We start from the raw sequence: 22,497 nt of genomic DNA, 5'->3' as shown, positions 1-22,497 counted from the left end.
AGCATCCCGCTTCCTGTCCGCAAGGTCACTTCCTGCCGTCTGCCCATCTGTTTGCCAACCCCCCCTGTGACCTCTCACCCCTGCGTGAGCGTGCATCGTGCCAGATAAGAAGGTTTCCGTGGAAACGGGGGGGGGGCATGGCTTCGTTTGATGTGGCTAATCCAGACCCTGCGTGCCCTGCTGGTACACCACTTGCAGAAAATCTGGAGGTTCGGAAAGAATTGGCTTTGGGCGTTATATAGAGAAAATGGAAGTGTATTCCGTTAGAGTTAAATAAAAACAAAGCAATCCGATTGCAGGTACATTTATTAACACTGGATTATTTTTAATGTGGGATGAGAGAGTCCTTGCCTGCTCTCAAAATTGTTGGCCAAACAAGCTTTCCCAGAGTCAAGTAGATCACTGGATAACTAGCAATACTCAACGGAACGCCATTAGTTGCTCCACGTGTTGGTTTTATGCTGCATTCGAGGAAGTCTGACTTTTCCGACTTCATACCAGAACGTGTGTCCCCTTTGAACTCAGAAACCCAAGTTGCGAAGTGGAGAAAACAACAACAAAGAATGGATCGGAATCAGCCATCTTTGTTGTTTACGTTTGCTACGAATGCTTTGAGGTCAGAATGGGAGAATCCAAATTTGGATAGATCTGACCTTCCACCTTCCTTGAACGCAGCATTAGTGCGGTCAGTTACAAAAGTGATTGGAAGGGAATAGATGGTGACTGATTTGGGTCATATTCACTTGAGGATTTATTCATGTATTTGGTAAAACATTTACAAACAAACGTATCCAGACTGCTAGTTACCATGGAAGAGCGCTAAGAGCTAGCAGGCTAGGCCCACACATTTGCTATATTTTGCCTATGGGAATAAAAATAAATAAATCATTTTTTGGCGTAGTTGACATCACGTTACGAACATGTATGCGGTGCTATTGATCCATCCATCATGGACAAGTGGTTAGCATGTCTGCCTCAATTCTTGTGCTTTGGATTTGATTTGCAGGTGCTCAGGCTTCCTTCAGAATTCCAAAAGTCTGCATATTAAAGCAGCTATAATACTGTAAAGACCAGACAAATATGTAAAAATATACACTGCATTCATTTTTTTTGGGGGGGTATTGGAGTAATCCAAAAGTAATTTAAAGTACTCAAGTTACATTACTTTAATATTATGATACTTGGGTTACCCGTACGTTACTGACTACATTTTAAAACCGATAACTAGTAACTGTATCGGAATACATTTTTTAAAGTAACCCTTTAACTATCATTGTGGGGACAGACTTGAAATTGTGGGGACATTTTGGTGGTCCCCACAAGTTCAGACCTCTTTTTGAGGGTCAAGACTTGGTTTTAGAGTTTAGGTTTGAATATGTTTATGGTTCAGGTTAGGGTAAGGAATGAGGGCAGGCAATCCTTTTTGATGGTTGGGGTTAGGGGGAGGGGCTAGGAAATGCATTATGTCAATGAGATAGCCCCATGATGATACAAAGACAAGTGTGTGTGTGTGTGTGTGTGTGTGGTCTTGTTTTTGTTACATAGTGGGGCCAACATTTCGGGATTTCACAGAGTTGTGGGGCCCACCCGTCCATGTGGGTCCATTTTGCTGGGCCCCACAAGTTAAGACCTCTTTTTGAGGGTCAAGACTTGGTTTTAGAGTTCAGGTTTGAAATATGTTATGGTTAAGGTTAGGGTAAAGAATAGGGGTAGGCAATCATTTTTGATGGGTGGGGTTAGGGGAGGGGGATAGGAAATGCATTATGTCAATGAGATGGCCCCACAAAGATAGTAAAACAAACATATGTGTGTGAGTTTATATCACATCATGGGGACCATTTTCTGGGTTTTTGCTAACATTGTGGGTGATTTTATTTTTAGGATTTTTTTTACTGTTTCCTGTAAAAAAAAATTCTGTATGATGCACACAATGTTACAATCAGAAGTGTTGAAAATAGCTTGCCATCTTTGATGACGCAATGTTGGGGCGGTCTCCTGACAAGTTTTGTTTTTAAAGTACGGGGATTTTGCCTAACATCAGTACATATTAAAAAAAAAAAAAATTAATAATAAAAAAAAAAAAAGAAAGAAAAATGTGTGGGTTGGCTGAGGAAGCCCCATGAAAAAAAAAAGTGCAAGGAGAGTAAAGGAGTGAATTCAAGGAGGATGATCATTTGCTGACTGCTGGATTCCCTCCAGGGAAGGAAGTCAGTCAGGGAGAGACAGGAAGCAGAGCGTGTTCACAGGGTCACAGTGTCGGAGGGATGAGACACATTTGTGAACAGTGAAGTCACAATTGAGCTTAGACACACACGAACACGCACACGAACACGAACACACACACACACACTAGTGCTTGTGACCTTGGATCCGCGGGCCAGCCTGATAGTAGACAAGGTGAGGTAGACGGAGCTGACAGTCTGACGGCTCGGGGGATTGCCGAGGTCAGAGTTTGTTCCCACTCCCCAATCTTACGTATGTTGGCGTCTGATTGATTGCTGTGTATGGCTTTGGCATTCTGTACGTAGACTTAGTGTTCATTTTATCCGACAGTTTTAAAATTAATTTCAGTTTTAGTCCAGTTTCAATCACACTTGCTAGTTTTTTTCATGGGTAGTCAACTTTTAGTCGACTATAAATCTAGCATTTTAGTCTTTATTTTAGTCCAAGAAAACCTGATTTTATTCATCTAGTTTTAAGAACTGTTGACATTATAGTCTAGTTTTAGTTAGGACAATCATTTTACCCGTGTATATTTTTTGAAGATTATGTTGAACATTTCACATTTCACATCGAAAACTATTTCACATAAAAAAATGTTCTCATCTTTTTGATTATAAACAACTTCACACAATTACAGTGGCTACTGTGGCTCCATGCTACGTTAGCTAGCATTAGTTAGCGGTTGGATTAACATTTTTGTTGGAACGTAATTGCTATTGGATTCATGTTACGTTATAGCTATATTTCACTTCTTTTTTTTTTTTTAACCTTTCCCTGTGAATCCGGTTAACCCCTGGGCGTTATTTTATTTTGAAATGGATTGATCAGAACCAACAAAAAGCCAAAAAATGGTCAAATAACGCCCAGGGGTTAAAATAACTTGGCTATTATGACTCCATGCTACAAGCTAATACGTTAGCTAGCATTAGCTAGCGGTCGGATTAACATGGTTTGAACGTTATAACTGTTGGACGTTGCCCTCGCTAGCTGCAGATTTGAAAGGGTGTGTGTCAATATGTGTCACATGACGGTGACAGGATTTTACAAAATCATATAATTTTCATCTCGTCTTCGTTACTCGACAAAAATGCCCAGCTATTAGTTATTAGTCTAGTCTAATTTTCGTTTTTGTGTTGACAAAAATATTTTTCTTTAGTATTCGCTAATGAAATTACCACTAGTGGAGACAGGCTGTTTTGTTGATAGGTAAGGATGTGTTTGGTTCGGTATTCTCGGCATATTTGGTGAGCTCCAGAACGTACTGACCTTGCCCAGCTGTAGGTCGGACACAGAGCAGGCGTCGATGAAGGCCTGCGCGATGACGGACAGGCACGCGTCCATGTGATCCGTCTTATCCACGTCAAAGACAAACTGGGGATTCTTCAGGATATTGACCCAGAATCGCAGCGGTAAACTGCGCATGCACGGGTGGGGAGGGGAGGGGAGGAAGGGAGGGGTCTTCAAAACCTTGCACCTGAACCAGCGCCAGACTTGCATGAATTTGCTCACCTGTTGGTTTTCCAGATGTGTAGCGTGTCCGGGTCCGTGATGCCCCGCTTGTCGGCCTGCTCCTCCAGAAAGTCAAAAAAGTATTTGACAGCCAGTGGGGGCCGTTCGGGGGGGATGCTGAGGATGGCCTGGAAGAGGTCATCCAGAAACTTCTGGAGAGTTCCCTTGGGAAGGAACGACAAGCAGGTTTACGATAAACATGCTGCAAAACAGAAATCAGGAGAAAACATCCACTCGGCTGTAACATGTGGGCGTGTGTGCGTGGGTGGGCGGAGCTCACCTTGGTAGACAGAAGGCGCGTCAGGTAGATTTCCGGCAGCACCTTTTTGCGGTGGCTTTGCCTGTGCGACTTCTTGTTCTCCATCAGATCGTCGTGCGGCGGCACCTGGAAGAGCGCAAGTCGACAGTGAGCGCACGCTTGGCTTGTCTAGCGCCTCACGAGGACGCTAAACGTTTCCTCCTCATCCACAAACCGCATCACGCCAGACAGAAAGTAAGACCGGCAAATAAGGGAACGTCTGCCGATCACGTATCTGACTGCCTAAATGCAAATGTCAAAAACTTGAAAAGGGACTATTCACCCGGCAAATTGCGCTCCCAGGAACTCATTATTGTAAAGTCAAAGGGCTCGTATCTTGGCAGCGCTTATAAAAGAGCTTAAGCTGCATTAACGTCGCTCTTTTCCTGCCGCCGGCTTTCCTTTTCACCTCCGTTCACCCTCATTCTCTCCATCTCCACACACAGAAAAAGCAACACTTGAGCAGTAACTCACCAAGTGGACGTACTTTTCCGTGTCCAGATCTTTGGCTAGAGAGACAAAAAAACGAAAGAAGAAACAATCAACAACCTGCAGAATGAGAGAGGTCGGGGGGTGAGGGGGGGGGTGAGGTGACAGATCAGAGGGAGGAGGTGAAGCTAGTCGGACATGCAAGGGGAGAAGGTGATGCAGGTGGACGGTGGGCCGGAAGGGGAGCGAAGCCGTCAGACAACGTCAAGGGCAACGATAGGAAGGAGCAGCAGATTGGGAGCGACAGACACAGAAAATCGACTCAAAGGAGAAGCTGACGCTCGGCCGGCTTTGGAAGCCGCCGCCGCCGCCGCCGCCGCCTCGTCGTAAGCTTCCCCTTGATCGCCCGCCGGCGAAATAGCAATGAAAGGGAACGGCAACACCAAAAAAAATTCTCTTCTCAAGTGTCAGCTGAATGTCACACGCAAACACTTGGCATCTGTGTTGACGTGTGCCTTTAAGGGGCGTGGCCTAACGAGCGCTATCAGGAGTCAGTCATATTTGCCCATTAGTTCCGTGTCGGCATCGGCGAGCAAATAACAATCTGATACTAAAATAAAGAATGTAAACAAATGTTGTAGTTGCATCTCCGATTGCTTATCCTCAGGGGCGGAGCTACGTGGTGGCCAAGGGTGGACATCTCTCAGGCCACCCCACATCTTTTATTTAGTTTATTTATTGATTTCATTCATCTAGATGTAATTATATTGAAAGAACAAATTGACAAGTGATTGAAATGAAAACGCGACTCGGTGAGCAGCGCAGGCTTGCGAGGATGCACGCACGTAGGGAATGTTGCTTTTTCCTTCAGTGTTGCAAAACGTTGCAAAGACACTTGCCAAACACTCCCAAACCGTCTTTGTTCTCTCAAACCTTGTCGCGTGTTCAAAATTTGATGGAGATGGGTTTGGCGGAGGCGCAAACAATGACGTGTAATATGGCGAGAGAAGGTGGAGAGCAATGCTTCGCAAATATTTTCTAGAGAATAATTACCCCCTCCCCCCAATCCCCACCCCACCAACTCTCCGCGGTGACTATAAATAGTATTATTTGTCTAAACTGTTTGGAGTATAAATCTACATGACATTGTATCCTTATTACCGTTAAAGAAAACAAGAAAGGAAGAAATATAGATCAACTTTCTTTTGATCCCTGTGATATATTTTCCCATGGTGTCTCTGAAGGGTTTGTTCACTGCACTTCATATTTCCTGCTCAGTGCAAAAAAAAAAAGAAAAAAGGGCCTATTAGGGCCACGTATAAATATCTATTTTTTTAGAGGTCGGGGGCAATATTCCGAGAAAAAAACTCATTCAAATTTTTTTTTCCACTTTATAAAGTCGCAAAATTTCCATTTTAGAAAGTGCCAATTTTGCCATTTTATATACTGTAGTGGCAGATATGGGAGAAAAAAAACTCACGAGAACTGCACATAGCGTACTACTTGACTGTTTGTGCCAATACTTTTCGGTTGGGTTTCCAAACAAGGAGCTAGTAATTGCTTTAGCATAGATGAACCATATGATGTTAAGCATTGGCTCTTTGAAACGTTGCGTACGGCCACTGGCCAGCGACAAAGACGCCTCACTTTGCGAAGGTCCACAACCGGACGATCAAGCATTTAAGTTAATTTGTTCAAATGTATTTTTACTTGTACATTTATGCTTCCAGAATTATTATTTACACATTCATACATTTTGGTATTTTTTTGTACAAGTATCTAAATTGATGTGTCGAATCTGCTGCTCTCCGTCATTCACTTGCATTTACCTTTGGTATGCTAACGTCTGATTGGATAGTTTTAATCAGCTGATAGGGGATCAGGAAGTGATGTCGCTACGGCTGAGAATTTAAGAATGAATCCGTCTCCATCCTGCCTTTTCATTTTATAAACAACGTCCCATTAACCACAAACAAATCCTCACATGATTAGACTACAGCTACGCCACGTGTATTTCTCGTAAGTTTCTTGAGTTTTTTCTCACAAATCTGTCACAAATTTGCGGCAAAAAAACTCATAAATTTGCGATTTTTTTTTCTCTGAATATTGCCCCACGCCCTCTAAAAAAATATATTTATACGTTGCCCCAATACGCCGTCGTACAAAAATCCCATAACACACTCTGGCAATGAACACGTTACTGCCACCTACTGTCGTGGATGTGCAATTACGCTTTATTCTACACGGAGGGGGAACAAAAAAAAAGTTCCCGCCCCTGCTGTTTGAGAAGGACTGATGTAGCGACACGTGAAGCCGTGTGATGGGAGCACACGGATGCCAAGATGGCAAACACGAGACACGAGATCACCGTGCAAACGCTGAGTGCGTGCGTGCGAGCCGCCTGCCAGGTGGTGGCGCTGCCCAGTGGGCCCCACTCCAGACCCTCGACAGCCATCGCCATTGAGCTCGGCAGTCTCGAGACGCCCCCTCAAATGCTTTCAAGTGGCAGCCAGCGTTTGTCCGCATAAATCCCCCCCCCCCGCTTTTTGGGCGGCTATGATGAGAGGAGACAAACGTGAACCCTGACGCAACACACATCTGCTCTGCGGATGATTGTGGAAGGTGCAAGGCAGACCGGCGGCACGGTGGGCGAGTGGTGAGCGCATTCGCCTCACAGGTTTGAGGGTGGGGGTTGATCCCTTTGAGGATTTTGAAACCGCTAAATGGTGCAAATTGCTGACGACGGGCCAAAACCTCACAAGTCACATTTATTTATTTTTTCTCAAAAATCAATACTATTGGTCAGTCCGCATGTGTGGGTGTTATTTATTCTTTTTTTCCCCCCCAACAAATTCTTGAAGAATATAAAGTGTTGAAAATGGTTTGTTCTCTTTGATGATGTAATGTTGAAAAAAAACATGCTGTTTTTGGGGTCTCCTGAAAAGTGACCATTTTGGAGCAAAATGTTTGTTTGTCTCAATCTGCTTTGCGATTGGCCGGTGAGCAGTCCAGGGACTTCCTGTGTAGTGTTTGTGTTCTCCCCAAGTTTGTTTTCTGCGGGTCCTTTTCTCTGAGCACCCCAGACTACCTCCCATATTCCAAACAGAATTATGCAAGTTAGTTCATTGAAAACTCTCAGGTGTCCATAAGTGTGATTGTAAAATTGTTTGTCTATAGGAGCCAAGTGATTGGCTGGTGAGCAGTCCAACATATTGACGCCTTCTTAAAATAATCGCTGCGTCAATTTTTCAGACTTTTCAGGAAAGACAAAAAAATGTAACCATTTGTATAATGAGGAGATGATTTAGGCAAAAATAAAAGACATTTTGCAAAAAAAAATGACGTAGCTAATTATTTTAAGAGAGTGACTATATGTTGCTTTTCTTGGCTAAAGTCAGCTGGATCGACTCCAGCACACCTGCAACCTGTCAGGAGGAGAAGCAAAACAGAGAATGGACAACCCAGACCATGAGATATGTAAACTTGTCTCGGGTAAAAAGGAATTGGGCTCATTTGATTTTGGATGACGACTGAACTCGACTGAGTTTTCAGTGAAAGTTGGATTCCGTCTGCTCATATTTTTTATGGTCAGAATTTCTAGCACAGCTGAGGTGTTAAGGGGTCCAGTTTGGTGGCCTCGCTATTGCATCCTTGCTTTTTTGCTGACGATGTGGTTCTGTTGGCCTCATCAAGTCGTGGTCTTCAACTCTCACTGGAGCAGTTCGCAGCCACGTCTGAAGCAGTTGGAATGAGAATAAGCACCTCTGAATGTAAGACAACACTCTAAAAACAGTTGGGTCAAAAATAACCCAAATGGGGTCAAATGGGGACTGACCCAAATTTTTAGGTTTTTCATTTCAACCACAAAGTTGGGTCGAATAAATAATCCACAGCCCAATTTATGGGGTATTGTGTGCACTCTGAAAACAGTCAAAAATGGAGCAAATCACTACTTGGGACAATTTGAGCCAATACTTTTGTTTTTTTTATGTACAAACAACACCCCTCCAAAATTGGGTCATTTTATATTAAAAAACAAAACAAAACAACAACATTAAATTGACCCATTTTTGTACAAAAAAATAAATTAAATAAGAAAGATAGTAGTGGATGAGCCCAGTTCTGACCTGAATTGGGTTATTGTTGACCCAACAGTTCTTAGAGTGTATTAATCATTTTGACAATCAAAAACAAAAAAAAAACATTTATTGTTGCCTTTTTGGGTGGGTTTTTTGGATGATTTATTTAACCCAACATTTTGGTTTCAATGATTAACCCAAGCAGTCGGGAATGGGTCGGTCCCTTTTGACCCAATTTGGGTTATTTTTGACCCAACTGTTTTTGGGTTGCAAGGTCCTAAGTCGGAAAAGGGTGCCCTCTCCGGGTCGGGATGAGATGAGTTCAAGTATCTTTGTGGTGAAGAAGGAGCGATTTATAGGCTAATGTACATTCCTACCCTCTGTTATGGTCACCAGCCGTAGATTGTGACCAAAAGAACGAGATCCCAAATGCAAGTGAAATGAGACTCGCCCTTAGAGAGGCAGGAGGGGCTCATCTGAGTAAAGCATTGGGAAAAGACAGATGAAGTGGCTCAGGCAACTGGTTAGGATGTGCCTTGGATGCCTTCCTGGTGAGGCGTTTTGGGCACGTGCCAAAGGGAGGACGTCCCGGGGACGACCCAAGAAATGCCAGAGAGACATCAAGCTCTCCTGGCTGGCCTGGGATTGCCTCAGGATTCCCCCTTAAGAGCCAGACGAAGTGGCTGGGGGACGTCTGGACTGACCCTACAATATAAATGACCACTAATCTAGATTTGCCATGACAAGCGTGCAGATTACATACCACTGCTTGAAGTGTTCTTCCATATTTGTGATATTGTTTTTGAAGTTTTCCGTCAACATCATGCAACCGCTTCACGTGCTGGAGCGAGCAAGCGAATTTATGCATGAAGTTTGCGTGTGTGTGACACAACATCAGCATGCGTTTGAAAGTGACGTACCTCTCCCCAGGCTGTTCTCTTTCTTGTCTTGCAGGCTCATGGCCAGCGACGCCCCTTCTGGGACCTGGAGGAAGAAAGACGACAGGTGACGGGGTCAGAGCGAGGTGAGCGCCGGTGCACCAGAGCCGCGTCATTAAGCCCGTCTCCGAGGAATGCGGCGTTGAGTGCCGCGCGTGTTTGCCGTTGCGCCGGCCGGCCTCAACAAAGGCTGCCCACGCCGAAAGGGATTGAGAGACTTTGCCAGTGACCCGGGACCGTTAGTTCACTCCTGCGTCCCCACAACTCAGCATAACTAAACACAGCACTTAACGGGAACAGGTAAGAGGTCAAGGGTCAGAGGGTCGCCCAGTGTCTGTTCACTCCCACACAAATGAACGTAGACAGAAGCAAACACGCGCTCGCATTCCTCCCCGCTTGTACTTGGCTTGTTTTCTTCTGCAGATGTTTAGCAGCTGCTACTTGGGTTTGTCTTGCTATTACCACAAAACGAGTCTGCTAAACGTCAAAAGAAACAAGTTATAAAGCTTAAAAAAGAAAGACGTTGTGCTCTTCCATTTTGTGAGCTCACTTTCAACATGATTTCTACATGCATGATTTGAGGACAGCAGCGGATCGTTGAAAATTCCCATGGAGATTTTGAATTGGACTGTGGACTCTTGAAAGTTTGAAAGTTGCATTTCATGAGCAAGTGTCAAATTGGAATGGTTAGAATCGGTCAAAAATTTAAAAAAAAGTTAGAACCCCAACATTTTTATATGGAGCTTTTATTTTGAAATTAGGGAGGGGGTCTATAAATAGGATGATCTGAACAATTTCAAGTTGGACCGGTTAAAATTAGTCCAAAAGATACAGTTGTGCTTGAAAGTTTACATATTTTAGGGGCAGGCTTGGGGAGTAACGGAATACATGTACCGCCGTTACGTAATCAGATTACCCCCCCCAAAAAAGTAACTGTATTCCCTTACAGTTACAGGAAAAAAACATGTAATCAGATTACAGGTACCGTTGCTACATGTTGGGGAAATGGGAACGAACAAACTGACTAGTCGTGTTCTCCACACACGGGCAGTTTGAAAAAGCTTCACGGACGGGAGGAGGAAATGGCGACCGGTATTATTCACTGGAACTTATTCAGAGCGAAAGTTTGAGCTGAGAGTCCAGCGGCATGCTACGCGCTGTAGCTTCTTGCTAACTAGCCCGCTAGCCTACAACCATAATCTGAGTTACACCTTCCTAACAAATCTTCGTCCCAGCAATTCACTATTTAAACATCATACACAACATATACACGGTTAAACTTGTGACTGGGATAAAAGTTTATTTTGCAGTTGATGTCACGCATCGTCATCCTCATTGGATGACTATCTATCCATCCATCCATCCATCCATCCATCTATCCTTTCAGTGACAGTTCGAAAACAGCATAAGGACATCAATCAATCAATCAATGGGTTTCGGAAGAGCTGGACCCTATCTGACTTTGGGCAATAGATGGACTATACCCTAGACTGGTCGGCTACTAATGACTGGGCACATATTGACAAACAATCAATCCCACTAACATTGACAAATTGGATTCTTGACTGGAGCAAATATGTTGTTGAAAAAGCTACATCAAAGCCTTTTGTGTGCTCTAGCATGAAAAAACAAACAAACAAAAAAACGTATAAATACGTCTTTGGGAGTATGGTGATATTTTAAATAGAACGTATTTATACACTCTTGGGAGCAAATGAGTTAAACATGCTGCACTTGCTCAAGTCCATAAACGACTGGAAGTTTATTGTCAAGGTCACCTTCATCAAAAAAGGACGGATCTCATGACATTGAATGTGTTTTGCATGCATTTATAAAATTGCACTTTTACTCAGCCAATTGTCTCCGAGAAACGCCGAATCAGACACGAAAACAAATCGACACTTGAAAGATTTGCTAAAAGCAAACAGATGCACCGAAGCCTCCACACAAACAAGGAAGTGCCCTCTGCACGCACACATTTCACACGCGCGCACACACACACACACACGCACCTGGTAATGGAAGATGGTATTGAGTTTCTTGCGGCCATCCTCTGTGACTGAGGAGTTGTCCAGGTCCTGCAGAAGTTTGCTGTTGCTGCCGGAGTCAAACCACTCTGAGGGGATGCAAGACCACAGAGTCAAGAAAAGGAAAGAGACAAGGAAGGAGGGGAAAAAAAAAAAAGCAGTGACGGCGCACGCTCATCAAATCAACGCCGCGGGCTCCTCGGCTTTCGGAAGCAATCATTCTGCTGATTATTACTGTCCAAGCTCACGGATGCAACCCGTCATTTCTTTTATTGCAGCCGCGGGTTAGCGAGGCTCCATGAGACCAATTGACCCTTTTTTTTTTTTTTGCAAAGGAGGCTTGTCAAATGTGAGAGGGCCGGCCGGGGAGAGAATGAAAATAATCCAAGGAAGGGCGCTCTTACCCAGGTCCACGTCTTCCGCTCGGGGCCACTGGGAGAAGGGCAAGTTTTTATAAAAGGCTTCCAGGATTTTCTCCTTCACCTGGCAGACGGTGTCAGTATTCATCACCCTGACAGAGAGCGAGTCCATGCCGCAACCCTGAAAGGACACGTTGATGTTCTGCAAAAAACAAACACCGAGCGTTATGTTAAGAAAGGCTTGGAATGTTTTCTTTCCCGAAGCCTGCCCGTCAGTCAAGTTGAGCGATCGCACCTGCGGCTTGGCTTCGATATTCTCGCGGAGCAGCCACTCCTCGTTGAGAGTGTAACGCGCTTTCCCTGTGATGGCGTCGATGGAGCCCTTGTTGATCTGCTGCTTGATTGCACACAGCAGGAGGAAGAAAGGCTCCCCCACCGTTTCCTAAAGAAGCACACGAGTCGAACCTTAGCCGGATCAGGTGACGAGATCAGACTTTTTGTGCATTTGGTGGAAATCGGACCCGCACGAGTGACGCAAAGCGCTGGCGCTCACTTTGAGGTAGCTGTACATGCAGATGGACATCCAGTTGGTCAGCATTTTCTCCACCACCGACTCGGTTCGGCGCAGCATCAGCTTAGGGTTCTTGGAGGCCGAAGCGTCAATCAGGTCCACCAGCAGGTCTTTCATGATGCTGGTGTAGTACTCCAGCTTGCCATGGAGGGCGATGGTGAGCAGGGACGCCAAACTGCACCTGAGTCGTGAGAAGACGGACGAGGAGAGGAAGGAGATGAGCAAACAGGTGGCAAATTTGGAACAATAACGGCAAAATTGTGATATCGTGATATTAACTCATTCACTCCCAGGCATTTTCACAGAAGCAATTCCCTTCACTCCTGGCCGTTTTACTGGATTTTGACTGATTTTGCAAGGTTCGCAGAATATTGTGTTCTATTGCTATAAAAACATGGAAAGATTAGAGTATCTTCTTTCATCAGGAAAAAAAAAGTATATATCTGTTTCTGTTTTGCAGCATTTAGCATTAGAATATAGCTAAGTTTAATCATTATTCACAAATCTATTTAGAATTGTGAGGGTTTTTTTTTTCAACATGGCCCTGGTTGATCTCCTTTGCTCTGCTGCCAACTGCTGGCCGTTTGTGTAATCACCACCATTTCTTCAACCGTTCTATGCAGTTGAGAGGCTGCATCAAAGCCTTTTGTATGCTCTAGCATAAAAAATGATATACGTACGTCTTTGAACATTTAAAATAGAACATACGTATACGTTTTTTGGAGCAAATGAGTTAAGTAGCACAATATCGCCGTCGTTACATCACGATATTAAAAGCAGCACAGCCGTTAAAAAGGCGACGTTGTATTCCATTTGTGCAGTTCTAGCACCCTCTAGTGGTTGGTTAATTTTTTAGCCACTGCGGCTGTATCACTCCGACTAATTAGTCATACCAGCAAATATTTTTCAAGAGCTCCGTCAAATAAATACCTTTTGGCTCACTTGACGGTGAAATGGCCAAGCTTATTTCTCTGTAATTGCTGTTCTTATGTACAAAAACACAAAGTGTGCTCCCCCCTTTTACACGTTATCAGAGGCAAAATCGTCATCATTATCGTATCATGAGGTTCATATCGGGATATTTATTGTATCGTGAAGTTTCGTCACATCCCTAGTGTTGTGTTTTGCTAACCAAATTTGGTCAACGCTGAAAGCTCAACTCAAGCAGTTGTATACCACTGCAAACTACAACCAAAATTAACAACAAATATCTTTCTCAAAGACCATCATTCTTTCTTCTTTTTTTTATATCTTTGAATGAGGATTTGTTAACTTACTGAAACGACCGTTGAAAATATTCAAATGCTCCGAAAGTCGCCTTTTCATGGTAAAGACGAGTGCAAAGAGATGCTGACCTGTCTCGTACGGCAAAGTCCTTCTGCTGCTCCAAGGCGTGGACGAAGGTGATGAGGAAGTGCTTGTTGTTGAGGAGGGTGGCGAACAGCGTGATGCCTTCCTCCACGTTGGGTCTGCTCGGGCTGCCGGCCTGAGGGCAAACGTTTATTTTCGTCACGTGACTTCCGCTACACCCGCGGCTCTCGTCTCATCTGTTTCGGCATAATTGTCGGCCTCTTGCCTCCTCAGAATCCACTTTGTGGCTCTGGCCGGCCTATCTGTGGTGTTGCAATTGAGCAGCAAGCATACGGTGCAGTTTGTGGACTGACAGAAGGAGAACGCAGGTGCCCATTAAGATAAATGCGGACCTGTGAGATTTATTTGCCGCGACCTGGAAACACTTCCCGGGAAGAGCAAGCGAACGCAGGGCACTTCATCACAGTTAGACAGGCTGCCCCTCCGGCTGCCGGCTCCAAAACCAGCTCGGGATTGTTCCTTTCTCTCGTAATGTGCCTTGCGTGTGCAGGCAGGTGTGAAAGCCCAACTGGTTTCGTCTGCCCCCCCATTACAAAACGAGACGCATTTGCAGGAGAATACAAATATTCAAAGTGTGCTAAGAGGGACTACTTAGCATTAACTCCACACGACAACATGCACACATGCAACATTTTACTTCTCATCACAGTCCGGAGCGGCGCCCGACCGTGCTTGCCTTCTGCGTGACCCAGTTGGGAACGTGCCCAATAGTAAGGAGCCAAATCAAGGCACTCTGGCAGAAGAGCAAACTTGCTAATGGTTTAACCCCTCACCTTCCAGTCCTGCAGCAGCGGGTGCGTCTCCGGCAGAGCTCGGGGGCCCAATGAGTCGTACTCGTATGCGGGCTGGACCAGACTCCTCTCGTAGTCCGAGCACATCTGAAACACACGTTTGGACAGCTTCAAGGCCAGCTGCAGTCATGATTGCATGATAAGGAGCAGACTGCCACACTCTAAAACTGTTGGGTCAAAAATACATCAATTGGGTCATAAATGGAACGACCCAACGTTTTGAGTTATTACAAATTAAATTAATAATCCACAAAGCAACCTATTTTTTTAGCTCGTTTTGTGGGTTATTCGTTCAACTGAACGTTTTGGGTTAACTCTTTGACTGCCAGACGTTTTCAGAAACGGGATGTCGCCAGTGCCAGCCGATTTAAGCATTTTGACTGATCTTTCAAGGTCCACAGAAAATGTTGTGTTTGGACTATGGAAACACACATACTACCAAATGAAAGATTGGACTCTCAGCTTTCATCAGAAAAAAAAGTTTGTTTCTTCCTTATTCCGTTTTTGAGTAATCAACAATAGAAAATGGTTAGTTTCACCTCTGTTTTGAAACAAACGTCTTTTAACGTCTTTGGCACTCCTCCATAGGATTTTACTAAACGTTATTTAACGTTTTTGGCAGTCAAAGAGTTAACCAAGACCTGGATGGAAACATTCCCAACAGGTGTTCTATCTACTAAAGTTTGTTTCTACCTTATTCCGTTCTTCAGTAATCAACAATAGAAAATGGTTACTTTCACCGAAATTCTCTCTTTTGAAACAAAAAGCGGAGAAAATGAGCTTTTTGTGAAACGATGTTATTTCATGCACTCTAGTGAATTCTACACTTCTTTTTGTCCATGAATGATGCCACAAACACCTAAATAGTGCTTTACTTTATCTAGGGGCCAAAAATAGTCATTAGGCTAACTAGATCTGCTTGAAACTTTCACCACAGCTGGCCAAGGCTTCCCTCCACCCGTTTCCCCAAAAATATATAAAAAAATTGGAGAACGTCTTTTAACGTGCTTGGCGGCCCTCCGTAGGTTTTTACTAAACGTCATTTAACGTTTTTGGCAGTCAAAGAGTTGAATAACCCAACTGAATTTGGTAAAAAATGAACTTACCTAATTTTTTGAGTTATTTAATGCAAAACAAACTAAATAATAACCCACAAACAACCCAATTTGTTGGGCTGTTTTGTGGATTTCTAATTTGATCCAACTTGTTGGGTAAATTGAAAAATTAACCGAACCAACTTTTTGAATTACTGTATTTACCCCAAAAAGTTGGGTCAAATAAATAACCCATAAAACAACCGAAAAGCAACCCAATTTGTTGGGCCGTTTTGTGGGTTATTCATTTGACCCAACTTTTTATCTTAATTAAATAGCCCCAAAAATTGAGTTGGTCCCTTTTTCACCCAATTTGGGTTATTTTTGACCCAACTGTTTTTAGAGTGTAGGAAAAGAAGCCATCTTGAACATTTTCTGATGAATTGAGACTGGAACCAAAGGCCGAGAGGACTCTGGGAGGCTGATTTACGAGAGCTTTGAGGCGCAAACTTGGCAGACTGACACGGAGTTCATTTGCGCGTTGTGGGAGGAGTAAACGCAAATAGATTCATTTAGTATGCGCAATGTGATTGATCTACAAAACCTGAGAGGAATGGCGATGGCTGTTCCGATCATCTGTTATACGCCTGTATCATATACAGTATATAAGACTCTCCATGGATCAAGATGAAGAGAATGTGTGAGGCTGGCAGCTCCTACTGGCAGAACTGCCCGAGCTATGACTAGAGGTGACTGTTAGGTTCCCGTACAACTTGTGAACGCTGTAAAAAATATGGTTTAGTGTCCGGAAGAAACGAGGCTCAAAAGGCATTGTTTGCTGTCCGAGCAGAGGACGAAACTCTCATCTGGGTTAGGCGGAATTGGCGCTTCTACACCGACCCGACGGTGGCATCCAATATGGCTGCCAGCGCCGACTTGGAGAGCAGCCGGCGTGGGCGTGTGAGCTGAGTGTGACTTGAGAAATCAGAGTGAACGTTCCCTTGTCTCGCTGCCCGCCATTGTTGTATCTCCTTCAAAGTCTACGACTGAGCCTGCAAGATAAAGCTTGCCGAGTTGTGTGTGTTTGCGTGTGTGCGTGAAAACAACCACCCACGCAGCAACGGACCCCTTCAGGGGGGGGGCTCACCCATCCAAAAATTGCTTACCTATAGAAAATGCTTTCGCAGTCCGCCAAGGTGCCAATTTAGGCCGGCGACATTTTTGCTACAGCTACCGTGCATTTAAAAGGCAGAGTCAGTGAATTGTTGTGTGGATTCCAAAAGACGGCGAGGAGGAAGCGGGGCACGCAAGGAGAATAGAATTTTTTTCTCAAAAATGCGAGAGTGTGTGGAAATGTGATAAGGGAGGCAAAGTGAAATGTTGACCTTTGGAAAGAAGGTGCGGGTGACAAACTGCTTGTACTCCAGGAAGGGGATGCCCTGGCTGCGGTTGAGCTCTTTGGTCAGGTCCGTCATGTCCGTCTGCAGCTCTGCAAAGCCTGAAAGGACAAAAACAAGTCGTGATCGTGCCGACGTTACGATACGTCCGCTCCTGCAGGAGCTCAGTGTGGCCGATGTTAGTATGGAAGCGTGCAGTCCGTGGATGTCGAAGGCCCGGACTTCTAAACTTTTACATGTTTGGCAAGCACTTTGCAATGCGCATCACCGCCACCTACAGGACTGGAGCCGAAGCAGATTACGCAAATTCGGCCGGCGTTTAGTGGAGTGCTGCATTGGCCTGACTGGGGATGCAGTCACATGCTACTCAGTGGTGGCGACCAGTCCAGGGTGAAGCCCACCTTTCGCCCCAAATGGGCTGGGATAGCCAATCCGGCTCACCTGAGACGCCCTAAAAAATGGATGATAGCTGGATGGCATCATCGCCAGCCAAGTTCTCTTCTTTTATTTTTACATTTACAAATCACAAGTTTGTCTGTTCTTGTCGACTCACCAAGCGTTTTGTCTTCATTTCTTTTCCAAGGTCAACAGACATTTGTTTATGATCTAAAAGTGGATTTATGAATGTGTGTACTTTTGAGGGATGACTGGCTGGCTCCAGCACAAGCGGGCACTTTTGTTCAGGCTCGGCGGAGGTCTGCGCTCCACTGAGTGCTCTCGTTTCCTTTTGTTTCCCTGCATTTGATTTTCTCCCAACAAAAATTCTCCGAGGCCCTGTGAGATCCGTCCGTGATTTCACTTTTGAAGAGATTTGAATACAGGATTGTGTCGCTTCATTTCCTGGATGGATCTGCATTCCTGTCATCACCTTTCCCAAATAACGGCCTTTATGAATGCATTCATTTCGAGGGTGGGATTAAATGATATGTATAAGTAAGGATGCAGGCAATTTGAGGAGAGGCAAATCTGACTTTGGCCATTTTTTGCTGGCATGTTGCGCAATTGCATAGCAGCGTGCCCCGTTTGAAATATTTACATATTACAACGGTGTTGTCTAATGAGAGCTGCAGACGAGCACAATTCGGATTCAGATCGCGTTTTTGCTGGAAAACAAACGAGAGCTGGGGATTGAGGAAAGGCATCTAATGTCGGTTCACACCCCCAACTTATGATGAGGCTCAGAAGGCCCAAAGAGCAGAAGTGGCCTTCCTGCCATCTTGCTTTCCTTCTGCCTTGAGCTCGGCTCTCCCTCTGTGGGCACTCAAGTAAGTCGCAAATCTCTCCTTAACAACCCCCCCATGTGTCCGACGCACTTCTGCTTTTCCTCGGACTCACCGCCTCGACTTCCTACACCTTTGACTTCCTCCCTCCTCTCGTCTTCCTCGTTATCGGCAAGCCATAAATCAGGCACGGCCTTCGCCAAACTTCGCTCGCTCGCATGGCCTAGAAACCCACGCGTGCACGATGCAGCCTTGCCCCCACCCCGCCACACGAGGCCGTGCCGCCAAATCACTGTGACTGCCTGTGACTGATGGCTTGTCACCAGCCGGCCTTCCTATATGAATCACGCTCGCTAGACACAAATCTGTCAACGAACATCTCACGTCGTCACAGGTCGAATGGGACAAACGCTGAACAAAACAACACAAAGCTGATCGATATTTCGGTCTCGATTTTTCTTGTACGAAACATCATTTGACATCTGAACGCCATCTGATAAAATAGCTGTGTGTGTGTGTGTGTTTACATTAAACACACCTTTCCGGATCTCCTCTCTGATCTGGGACTCCATCTCTTCCATTTGGACCAAAGTTTTCTGCCAGTAGCGTTCTGCCCTTCGGCTCTTTGTGCAGTACACAACGAGGGCTGTGGACACACAAACACAGAAGAAGAAAACACATGTGCTTGTGTTGTTGTTTTTCACTGACAGTTCTAAAAAAGCAAGATAAGTGTATTATTTTGAGTGTTTTTCCCCTCTTTTTTTTGGGGATTTTTTTTTTCTCTGGAGAGCTCAGTATTGTTCATTCTGTAATTTTACCGATTTGACATGTCATCATCATTGCTCTCCTTTTTATTATTATTATTTTTTTATTATATATATATATTTTTTATTATTATTTATTTTTATTTTTTTTTGTATGTGTTTTTCCCCTCTTGTTGGCAAACTGTTATTGTTATTCTGTCACTCCTGTGTTTTATTTTTTATTTTTAATATGCTCTTTTCTATCCATATCTCTAATAACACACATTCTGACCCTTGTCCGGAGAAAATACTACCCAAATGCATCTGACTTCTAAACCAAATGAGTGACATGCTTCTCAAAGACTGTGTTCATCAGACGGTCTGCTAAAACCATCAGCGTGGAGCAACAACGCCGCCTTTGTGCTGCCGATTGCGTTTGTTTGCCCGAGTCACATCTGGATTGTCCATCTCCTGGCCGGGGCCCGGCGACCTACCCACGGTGCAGAGCAGCAGCAGGACGCAGCACACCACGATGGACACCACGATGGCCAGCTCGCTGCCACCCAGATGCACTTTGGCGATGGTGTGCCGAAAGTTGCCCACTTGCACCTACAAGGCGAGACCACACCAGAAGAGAATTGATGAGAACTGTTATTAACTCTTTGACTGCCAGACGTTTTCAGAAACGGGATGTCGCCAGTGCCAGCCGATTTAAGCATTTTGACTGATCTTTCAAGGTCCACAGAAAATGTTGTGTTTGGACTATGGAAACACACATACTACCAAATGAAAGATTGAACTCTCATCTTTCACCACAGCTGGCCAAGGCTTTCTTCCACCCGTTTCCCCCCCAAAAAAAAAAAAAAAAAATTGGAGAACGTCTTTTAACGTCCTTGGCGGCCCTCCGTAGGTTTTTACTAAACGTCATTTAACGTTTTTGGCAGTAAAAGAGTTAATATGGGTGTCAAAATGTGTGGGTTAATTTTAACTTAATTTAAAGTTCCTTTAACACCACTATTTTTTTTTTTATTACGTGCGATTAATGACCACGCCTTACTTGGAAAGCCTGTATTGGGGGAAATCCAGTCGCAACGCAGCAGACACGCCCACTTCAAAATTTAGCAGTAATACATTGAATATGAATGCATAGATTTGTGGGGACTCGGGTCAAGTTGTATTTTACAATTGTAAAAATGTGCAGAATTTCACAAGTTACTTCATGTTAAAGATGAAATAGCTCTTAATATGAAAAAAAATGCACTGAGCTGTCACTAAAGTCTTACAAATGCAACTATGCCATCTAGTGGCAGAAAAATAACCTCAACACAAATCAATATCACACACGTTTTTTTACACCACAGTACATCTTTTTTATTTTAACTAGTGTTGTCAAAGTTAAAGCGTTAACTAATTAATTAATCACAAAAAATACCGCATTAATCATGTATTAACGCAGATTAAACACACTACTAATTTTGACCGCAAATGATCCTTTAGCTGACAGTGGATGGTTACGTTAAAGGTAGCACAGGTTGTGTTTGAGCAATAAACATAATTTCATGCATTAAAGTCAAGCATTTAATAAATGTTTGCGTATGACATTCAGAATATTTGTCCATGTCAAAATATTGGGGTCATTTTTTTTCTATTTTAAATTATGCAAGTAATTAACTGATTAGAAAAAGAGGATGAACGTGTGTAGTGGAGCAAAAAATGTTGAAGACATCCTCATAATATTAAATGTCGAAAGAATTCACACATAATAGGTGATCTTCAAATTTGGCAGGCAAAAAATGTTGATAAAAGTCTTTTTAATTAAGCAATTAATCATGATTAATCCAAATTTTAAAATGTGATTAATCTGATTAAAAAAATTAATCATTTGACAGCTCTAATTTTAACAAAATTTTATGAATTATTATAAAATTGTTTAAAATTGTATCAATAACTGAAAGATGCAGCCAAATGAGTTTAACATTATTTCCACTTTTCTGTTAACGAGAGTATGGAAGTTAAAATTTTCTTTATTGCACAACAGATATAAAATTTGTGATTAATCGTGAGTTAACTATTGAAGTCATGCAATTAACTACAATTAAAAATTTTAATTGCCTGACACCCCTAAAAAATATATTTCATTGTACATTTTATTGTACATTAAGAACAGATGTAAAATTTGCGATTAATCGTGAGTTAACTATTGAAGTCATGCCATTAATTACGATTACAAAATGTTATTAGTCAAAAAGAAGAGAAAATCAGAAAAGATCATTTTGGGACTCTTGTAAAGTTGTTCAAATGCCTAATGCGTCATCTGCTTGGTGTATAAAATGTTGGCGAGATCTTAAGGCCAAACAGGAAATGTTTTTGTGGTTTGTCACGCGAGCATGAAGCGGCGAGCAAGCGCAGCATCAAAGCAATTGCAGGCAAGCAGGCAGATTTCCGTCCAAAACTAACGTGGCGTCCACAAGCCGTCTCTGTTTCAGCGATACGCCCGACGCCATTCATCTTTCACGGACGACATTCAAATCACTGAGGTGGAATTCTGGAGGGGGCGCGTTTGATCACAGCTTGCTTCAAATTCGCATTGTGGCGTCCGCTGCTGCGACTTTTCTTTCTTCCTTTCCTCCTCTCCAGACAGAATGACAAAAGTGTCACATTCAATTAAGGGTTGTGTGTGTTTTTTTTCTAATCAGTTGTTTGTCATGACTGCAGAACAATATCAACTTTCTGTCGCTGCGGGGAAACGTGTTGGCAGAAACAAACACAAAATAAGATAAATAAAAGTTGTCATCAAAGTCTTGTTTTGAAGCACAAGACATTTTATACCAAACCCTCAACAAAACACTTTTTTTTTTTTTTATATGTTTCAAGGCATGCTGAATCCACATTTTAGGAATGTTTCTGCCAATGTGAAGATGCATGCGGTCGTTAGGGCGCACGCAGGTGCATATAGGACAAATGAACGAGCGCAGACTTGACAAATGGCCTCGCCGCTTGGAGTCACATGACTCACACTAACCCAGATGTGACAAGAAAAGGACTTCCACTTCTGCCTTGTGACCAGTCAGCAGTTTCCCCCCCCCACCACTTCCTTTCCCATTCTCAGCCAATTGCAACATTCATAAAAAAAGAAAAAGCCTGAAACGCTCACAGAAAATCCTCTTTGCGCCCGTTTTCTCATCGCTCCGGGAAGTCCTGGCGACCGCGAGGGAGCGCCTTCATGCGTCCCTTCCCACTGAGTGCAACGGAGGGGAAAATGTAGAAATACTCCAAGCTAAATGCGGCCTCGCAAAAATAGAACGAGCGTTCTAAAAGTCAGACACGCACGCATTCAAGTGTGCGGACACAACGGACGCGAACGCGCGTGGCGTGTTGAATGTCAGCCACGTTGGACGTGCCGCGGCCTTCGTTTGACCCCAGAGCTCACTTTGCTAACCGCAAGTGTTTATTCTCAGACAATGTCGTAAAAACACACAGTGGCGCTTGCGCAGCCCAAAACAAATAT

The 22,497-nt window shown here is 43.8% G+C and overlaps 1 protein-coding gene across 1 annotated transcript in view; it reads right to left on the bottom strand.

The window, feature by feature from the left end:
• The window catches only part of plxnd1 (plexin D1), an 89,042-nt gene that overhangs the window by 2,581 nt on the left and 63,964 nt on the right, over positions 1 to 22,497 (bottom strand). Inside the window, exons 20-33 of the mRNA XM_077572064.1 lie at positions 19,484 to 19,598; positions 18,785 to 18,892; positions 17,015 to 17,127; positions 14,578 to 14,682; positions 13,789 to 13,919; positions 12,416 to 12,614; positions 12,158 to 12,304; positions 11,908 to 12,064; positions 11,489 to 11,592; positions 9,459 to 9,522; positions 4,505 to 4,539; positions 4,013 to 4,117; positions 3,733 to 3,896; positions 3,490 to 3,637 (exon numbers count right to left, since the gene is read on the bottom strand). Coding sequence (XP_077428190.1) covers positions 3,490 to 3,637; positions 3,733 to 3,896; positions 4,013 to 4,117; positions 4,505 to 4,539; positions 9,459 to 9,522; positions 11,489 to 11,592; positions 11,908 to 12,064; positions 12,158 to 12,304; positions 12,416 to 12,614; positions 13,789 to 13,919; positions 14,578 to 14,682; positions 17,015 to 17,127; positions 18,785 to 18,892; positions 19,484 to 19,598 — 1,695 coding nt within the window. The remainder of the gene's footprint in view (positions 1 to 3,489; positions 3,638 to 3,732; positions 3,897 to 4,012; positions 4,118 to 4,504; positions 4,540 to 9,458; positions 9,523 to 11,488; positions 11,593 to 11,907; positions 12,065 to 12,157; positions 12,305 to 12,415; positions 12,615 to 13,788; positions 13,920 to 14,577; positions 14,683 to 17,014; positions 17,128 to 18,784; positions 18,893 to 19,483; positions 19,599 to 22,497) is intronic.

Source organism: Vanacampus margaritifer, chromosome 1 (assembly GCF_051991255.1).
Source record: "Vanacampus margaritifer isolate UIUO_Vmar chromosome 1, RoL_Vmar_1.0, whole genome shotgun sequence".
NCBI lineage: Eukaryota > Metazoa > Chordata > Actinopteri > Syngnathiformes > Syngnathidae > Vanacampus > Vanacampus margaritifer.
The sequence above is the reverse complement of the archived record's forward strand: the minus strand, read 5'-3'. Positions and strand labels throughout refer to the sequence as shown.